At 37.4% G+C, this 7,451-nt stretch overlaps 2 protein-coding genes across 2 annotated transcripts; one reads left to right on the top strand and one right to left on the bottom strand.

The window, feature by feature from the left end:
* Positions 1–1,224: 1,224 nt before the first annotated feature.
* LOC113298076 (B2 protein-like) lies at positions 1,225–3,732 on the top strand. The gene is made up of 6 exons (XM_026546737.1): positions 1,225–1,394; positions 1,608–2,304; positions 2,406–2,506; positions 2,730–2,813; positions 2,905–3,015; positions 3,174–3,732. Exons 2-6 carry the CDS (start codon positions 1,623–1,625, stop codon positions 3,216–3,218), a joined length of 1,023 nt encoding a protein of 340 aa, XP_026402522.1. The 5' UTR covers positions 1,225–1,394; positions 1,608–1,622; the 3' UTR covers positions 3,219–3,732.
* Positions 3,733–4,491: 759 nt separating this feature from the next.
* Positions 4,492–6,491, bottom strand: LOC113298077 (transcription and mRNA export factor ENY2-like). Its single transcript, XM_026546738.1, has 5 exons — positions 6,381–6,491; positions 6,189–6,276; positions 5,882–5,976; positions 5,076–5,152; positions 4,492–4,953 (listed from the first exon to the last, which is right to left on the bottom strand). Coding segments are annotated over exons 1-5 (336 nt in total). The 5' UTR covers positions 6,383–6,491; the 3' UTR covers positions 4,492–4,879.
* Positions 6,492–7,451: the final 960 nt, after the last annotated feature.

The raw sequence follows: 7,451 nt of genomic DNA, 5'->3' as shown, positions 1-7,451 counted from the left end.
AAATATTGATTACCATGTCAACGTATAATTTGTCCCCCATGCCCCCATCAGGAAACGCCCCATAAAAAATTTATCTGGCGGGAGCAATAGGCAAAAAGGATAATTCACGGAAACTAAACATTTGAACCATGAAATTGTCAATTAAGCCTTGCAACGTTATTATCACACCGTATAAATATCATGATAAGTCCATTCATTCCTACCGACTAGAGCTGGCAAACAAGTCAAAACCCGCGGGTTAACTCGTGCCCAGCCCGTGAAAACCCGAAGCCGAAACAAGCCGGGTTCGGATTGGAGAAATGTCGGCTTGTGAGTAAACGGGTTAACCCGTCCCGGCCCGTGAACCCGCAGGGTTCAACCCGTAAACCCGTGAAGACGGATATAACATGATATTATTACTACTGAGCTATCTTTTTGGAGTCGTTAGGTATACTATTTTCGTATTCGCGAGAATGATGCTGTCTGTGGTCACATTAACAATTGCTGTCGTATTTTTGGAGTCGAGTCAAACCAGTGAGTTAAGCAAATAGTGATTAGTGAGAATCAAAGATTCTTAAGCTGCTCATGAAAAACTGCCAAGTGGTACTTGGATACCACGTCTGTTTAATAATTTTTTCGTTTTGCAAAGAACGATAACTAAATTTGTCTGTTTGTTGCTTTCTTAATCAAGAATTGTAAATACGTGGCGCAAGCTAATTAAAGGTTAGAATTTTTTAAGCTTTCCTCAGTTAGTAAAATGGTTAATTACTTGTTTATGTCTACTGTGTTAGGTTAAGAGATAATGGCTCAACCATAAAGTAGAAATAGATGTCATCTGATGTCATTGTTTTAGTTAGAACTAGTTCACCTTTTAGACTTTCTGAATCCCTCTTCCTAAGACAATCAGTCTTAACGGGCGGGCTAACCTGTGAACCCGCGGGTTCAACTCGTTACAGGCACGGATTGAAGAAATGACAAGCCGTGAAGAATTTCAACCCGTATGAATCCGAACCCGTGGAACTCGTAACGGGCGAGTCCCGTGCCAGCTCTACTACCGACACCTCGTTAAATATCTGGTAATCAGTGGTCTACCCGTGGGATAATACAAAATCAGTAACATATTTTTTTGTATTAATCCTCTCTTACTAACCTTTCACTCATTTTTCCTCAATTATTACGTGTCTTCAAAGGGCAATAATGTAATCGCAAATCCTTGTCTATATATAACCAAAGTAAAAAATAGCCCCTTTTCAATTCTCTATCGTGCGAGTCTTCCAACATAGACGAGGAGGAGGAGGAGGAGAAGAGAAAAAAAGAGGGGTTCTTATAAGGATCCCAAAATCTAGGGCTTCATCTTCACTCTCCAGAAATCGATCTTTCAGAGATTTACTTACACACCTCTAATTTCTGTTTAGGTAAGTCAGATCTAACTTTCCTAAAAAAATTTCTTTCTCAAATTAGTTTCTAATGTTCATTTCTGATGTTTTCATTTAGTACTTGTTGATGAGTTTGTTGTTAGATCTTGCTTATTTTCGTATGTTTAGAGCTCAAAATCGTATCAATTTTGTATATCGTGTTGATTTCAATTTAGGGTTTGGTTGGTGAAACTGATTAGTTTGTATTTTTAGGCAAGATTTTGGAAGATGGACAGTCAACTAAGCTTTTGGCAATTAGGGGATGAGTTAAGAGGACAAACAACAAAAGTATCTGAGGATCATCAGTGGTTTATGGCAGCTTCTAAATTAGCTGAACAGACAAGACTAAAAGGCGAGAGGACGAATAATCTTGATCTCTCAAAGGGAGCTGTAGAAGCAAGAACACGCCACAAATTTGTGTTCCAGGAAGATAGTATTAACAAGTTTGAGAATTTCAGCAAGTTTGAGAATTTCAGCAAGTTTGATAATATCAACAAGTATGAGAATTCGAACAAGTTTGATAGTATCAGGAAGTTTGATAATATGAACATCAATATGATGAATTTGGATTCGAAAGCTACTGAGAATGTTACCAAGGGAGCGTTCAGGAACGGGGTTTATAATGTGAATGCGGCATACCAGAAAGGAAATGGTGGCAATTACCATAATGTGAATATGAATTTGCCAGTTTCGAGTAAGTTTAGTAACAATATCCATAGTGTTAAAGAATCCAGCAAAAACAACAACAACAACGTAAATATTAACAATGACAATACCAGTAACGTTGTTGATAAGAGGTTTAAGACTCTGCCTTTAACTGAAACACTTCCACGCAACGAGGTTCTCGGGGGTTACATTTTCGTGTGCAACAATGATACGATGCAAGAAGATCTCAAGCGACAGCTCTTTGGTACTTACGTGATTTATCTCTGTTAACTTTGTGTTTTAGTATTGTGTACTGGTGGTCTTGAGTTTGGTATCTTAAACATTTGTATTTTTTTCATTTGACAGGCTTACCACCAAGGTACAGAGATTCTGTTCGAGCAATAACACCAGGGTTACCTTTGTTCCTCTACAACTACACAACTCACCAACTACATGGGATATTTGAGGTTTGCTCCTCTACTTGTCACCCTTTATGTGTGGATATCATGGTTATTTAGTTATCTCAGTGGTTGATTTCTGAGCATTTAGTTCTAGTTGTTTCCAGAGAGTGACTTACATTCTTTATAACTTGTATAACTGTTCTTCAGTTAAATGCTACCTTTTGTACATTAACTTTTATGCTTGAATCTTGTCCCGTTAGACTCACTTTAATGTTTTGCTTACTGTCAGGCAGTGAGTTTTGGAGGTTCTAACATCGATCCAACTGCTTGGGAAGATAAGAAATGTAAAGGTGAATCAAGGTTCCCTGCCCAGGTATGATGACTATCAAGGTTTGGTGTTGTTGTTTTTGGGCCACATATTGGCGCAGTAACCCTAATTTATGGATTTTCTGAAACAACATTAGGTAAGGATCCGCATTAGGAAAATCTGCAAGGCCTTGGAGGAAGACTCTTTCAGGCCAGTTTTGCATCACTATGATGGGCCAAAGTTTCGTCTCGAACTGTCCATCCCTGAGGTAAGATGATGCTAGACGTTTACCCTGGATTCATCCTTGTCTTTTATGATTCAGCAAGTGATTCATGCTTGTCTTTTATGTTGTAAGGTATTTTACTTTCTATCAGAGTGACGTAAAACTGATTATTGTGGGCTATCTGTTTGGTGTTTCTTTTACAGACATTGGCGTTACTCGACTTGTGTGAACAAGGTGGTAGCATGTGAATCTGACAAGCATAACTGGGTACTTAAGTGTGTGTAAGAAGATTGCCCAGCAGTAGTGATAGTACTACTCAAGTATTTTGGTGCATTGTGAACCATGTGAGTCAGCTGTGTTTCCTCAGATTTTCCACTAAAGCGTAAGCTTCGTAGCAAGTCTGGTTTTGTTGACCCGTCCCACTTGAAGGAGAAGTCCATGTATTTTGCATGATAGGTACTGAGAGGAAACCCTCGACAATTACTCGGTAGTTAGTATATTATATATAAATGATTATAAATCGTCATAGTTTCAAACAGACTGTTCAGAGTTTGAAGGAAAAATACCATGTGTAACGGCGAAGCCCATGGAGTTGTTGTGTGTATGTGTTTTACTGTTTTTACCTTGTGGTACAGTCGTACAGATGAGAATCGAAAGGGACGTTAGTTTCTTTGTGAAAGGTTCTATTGCTGTTATAATGCTCGTATATTTTCTGTTGCATCTTGCAACACCTGTAATCTGAAATTTATCTTCTCTGTCACATTTGAGTCTCTCCATAGCTTTAGCATTCAACATTTAATCTGTGGGTTTTCTTTGCAGAACCAACTCCCATTATTTATAATGTAATGTATGGTTGAAACTGGATCGGGTTCTTAGTTTTGTTCTGGTGGTACCCTGAAACTGAACCTAAGCCATCGATAGGATAGGTGTATTGAACCAAACTTGCTTTAAATTAGATTTTACTAATCGATCGTTTGGGACACACCTGGCTGGGTATGAGAGAATCAATGTAACATGATGCTTAACCTGATGTTTTTTTTTATACACAAGTCAAACCATCAGTCTTATGGAGGGTGTTGGATTGCTCGCACGAATCTTCGTGATGATGAAGATGAGTGTGTTGGGAATGTAACCGATTGATCCATATTGTGGAAGATCCAATTGAGCGTGCAAAGAATTGTGATTGATCCATATTGTGGAAGATCCAATTGAGCGTGCAAAGAATTGTAACTTGATCCATACTGTGGAAGACCAAATTGGGCGTGCAAAGGATTGTAACGAAAATATGTTATAAAACAAGTTTATTATGAAGACCCAATTGCACGAATCTTCATGAAGATGTTCATTAAATATGGAACTACTGGGATATTTGAATCCGACAGATATTATACTGTTAGCTCTTGGAAACTGAGTTTCTAACAGAACAGAACCAAGTCGTTCGGTTTTATCATGAACCGTTTTAAAACATAGTTTGGTATGGTTCCAGAAGCTTAGGAACTGTTCCCCTTAATTCAGTCATGGTTTCACCTTAAACCGTACCAAAGCGCCACTATTTATTTGTAAACTGAACAAACGGAAAATGCAAAGGTCACCGCAGGATCATATCATCCTTGCTCAAAGACAGACGTCTCAGACATTATAAAGAAAAAAAGAAAAGAATACTCGAAACAATAAAAGCTGAAAGACATGTTAGAATCTGGAGAGAACACTTTTGAAGCTATGACACAATCCTAAGTATATTACAGTTTCTTTCACCACAAACATAACCAGCAGCACACTGTCTCAGTTATTCCTACCAGATTGTATTCTCTTGAAGAAACTTCAACTTAGACCACAAAATCATCAGCTTCGTCCAAAATTTGATATCTTCATGTGAAGAAAATCGTACAAAACTGATGCCGCGATTAGCTCAGAGAGAAGCTGATACTAGAAAACTTCTTATGCGATGCAACAACTCTTCTTTTACAAAATCAGGAACAGAGGCTGCAAAAAGAAAGGAAAAAATGCCTAGAACATAAATGCGAAGTCCACAAGCAACAGATATTCAAGGTCACACGTTAAAGAGACAAGCTGGTCGCTTGAAGAAAGAAATACAAACAACTTACCTCTGCCTTTTGGAATCATTACTTGTACAAGGTCATCCACAGTAACATTGTTCCTTCCTTTCTTCCTTGCAAAAGCCCTAAGGAAAGTACAGAAAGAAAGTTGGAAGTTAAGGACAACAGTTAACAAGAGCATGACCATATGGTCATAATTTGAAACAAAGGAATTCTCACTGAAAAATAAGATAAAAAATTAAAAGCAACATCTGATGGCGAGGAGGACCGAAAATAACACTTACGTGTGTAAGAAAGGTCCTTATCTATGCATCAAAAATTAGCGAGCATACATCAATCTACCAAATTTAAGTAGTTAATGCTGGAAACTATACTACTTAACAGATTTGGTACTTATGGGTCCGGAAGGAGATCTGTGAACATGTCTTTTAATTTCTCTAGCATACCTCTAAATAAGTTCATTGTAGCCTTCACAATATACAGAACAACCGCATAACCAATGGACCAAGATCCAACAAAACATACTTGCAGGAAAACAAGATACCGATGCTGGTTTTCCCCCAACACCCCATTCACCTAACCTATTACAGAGACACAAGCTAACTTTCTAGCCGCGACCTACTTCCTGGTCCACCAGGACCAATGAAGAACTAGTGTTCTACAATCATCTAGCTAGTGTTTTGTAATTGTTCATTGTTTTCTGCTACTTGGTCTTACCTAATCAAACTAGTGTTTTTCCTCATAGGACACTTCAATTTCTTAACAAAGAAACACAGATGGAACACAATCCATTAATAACTTGTCACTACATTCATCTAAGATTAATAGGTTGACAGTAGAGAAAAGGAAGGAACCTGCATAAAGCTTTCATTTCATCCTTCCAACCACATTCATATAGCCTATCCCTCAATAGCTCCTTTAGTCTTTCTTTTTCACCACTTTCAATCAACTAAACACGAAAAACACAAACACAAAACGGATTCAATGAGCTCAGAAGATCCCATCGAGCGGTGGAGTTACCTTTTAACAATCTAGCTCATACACTATATAACAGTAAACCCTAACTCGTGCCCAAAATCAACTAACAAAAAAAAAAACAACCACAAAAACTAAAAGGAACCCAGAATTTGTAACGAAAGATAGAAACAGAAAAAGGCTTACTTTGATGTTTATGATTTCTCCAAGTGTGGGTTCTTCTTCTTCATCTTCCTCTGCATCTGGTGTTGGTGGACGATTAATAGAACCTCTCCTTTAGAGAAAAAAAATAAAATAACATCAAACAAAATTAAGATTTAGAAAAAATAAATTTGTTTTCCTTATCAGATTAGCTCTGAAATTAGTCAGATTTCTTACATATTTTGGCAAAACACAATCAAAAAGTACAGAGAACTTAGAAATTCTTTGCGTGAAAAATACTCGGAAAATTTCTTTACTAAAACAGGTTTAACTATCCTGACATTTTTAGGGGCGACGCCAAAAGAATGAAGGGCGATTTTTTTATTCCCAACCTATATACAACGTTAAAGGATGTCTAAATTTGTGGAAATTACCAAAATACCCTTATACAATCGGCAGTTAAATGAATGGTTTATCTACCGATTACTAGTATTCTCAATGTTGTGGTCGTTAGCAATCGGTAGATAGGTGAAGTTCATAAATAACTTCATAACCTACCGATTATTCTAGTTTCTAAATTCGAAAAAAAATGAGATTTTGACAAAAAACAAAATTTGGGGCATCTTAATAATCGGAGGTTATTAAAGTATCGATTGTAGTAGCTCCTAAATTCCAAAAATTGGTGATTTCGGCATGGAAAAAATTTGGGGCTACTTTATAATCGGACGTCATATTAACTTATTTACCTACCGATTATTCTAGTTCCCAAATTCGAAAAAAATTGAGATTTCTGCAAAAACAAAATTTGGGGCTACTGTATAATCGGAAGTTGATTTACATTATTTAACTACCGATTATGTAGTTGGTCATCTACAAAATAGCCGTTGGTACTCTAAACTCTATATAAGGATGATATCCTTTTACTCTCTATGAAACACAAATACCTTTAAACTCTCTCCAACATCATCTTCAACATAATGCCCAAACCATTCATTAATCCTACGGAGTTCACGATTGAAGAAGATTTATCTTTATGTAGGCGCTATGTTCAATTCTATCCGAGACGAGGAGAAGAACGTAGGCAAGGAGGCATAATGAGTATGAGTTATTTGGGGAAAATTCACGAAAAATTCTGCGCCGACACCAGTAACCCAAATAACCGTCACTCCGCTGATCTTTTCTGCCGAATTGGTTCAATAAACGGACACGTCGAAGAATTCGTACATTTAACTTATCTTGTGAATCATTATCGATTGAGGGGTGAAACCAATGATGAGGTTATAGAACGATCTCTCAGGGAATGACGGA

The sequence above is a fragment of the Papaver somniferum genome, chromosome 7 (assembly GCF_003573695.1).
Source record: "Papaver somniferum cultivar HN1 chromosome 7, ASM357369v1, whole genome shotgun sequence".
Taxonomy (NCBI): Eukaryota; Viridiplantae; Streptophyta; class Magnoliopsida; order Ranunculales; family Papaveraceae; genus Papaver; species Papaver somniferum.
Note: the sequence above shows the minus strand (reverse complement) of the source record. Positions and strands in the feature narration are given on the sequence as shown.

What these genes read in the sequence shown, in the direction of transcription:
- LOC113298076 (XM_026546737.1), top strand. Translation starts at nt 1,623, where the DNA reads ATGGACAGTCAACTAAGCTTTTGGCAATTAGGGGATGAGTTAAGAGGA. An exon ending in TCTCAAGCGACAGCTCTTTG is followed by an intron (nt 2,305 to 2,405) that starts GTACTTACGTGA and finishes TTCATTTGACAG; the next exon opens with GCTTACCACCAAGGTACAGA. An exon ending in AATCAAGGTTCCCTGCCCAG is followed by an intron (nt 2,814 to 2,904) that starts GTATGATGACTA and finishes AAACAACATTAG; the next exon opens with GTAAGGATCCGCATTAGGAA.
- LOC113298077 (XM_026546738.1), bottom strand. An exon ending in GAGAAATCATAAACATCAAA is followed by an intron (nt 5,977 to 6,188) that starts GTAAGCCTTTTT and finishes TTTCGTGTTTAG; the next exon opens with TTGATTGAAAGTGGTGAAAA. An exon ending in GAAATGAAAGCTTTATGCAG is followed by an intron (nt 5,153 to 5,881) that starts GTTCCTTCCTTT and finishes TACTTTCCTTAG; the next exon opens with GGCTTTTGCAAGGAAGAAAG.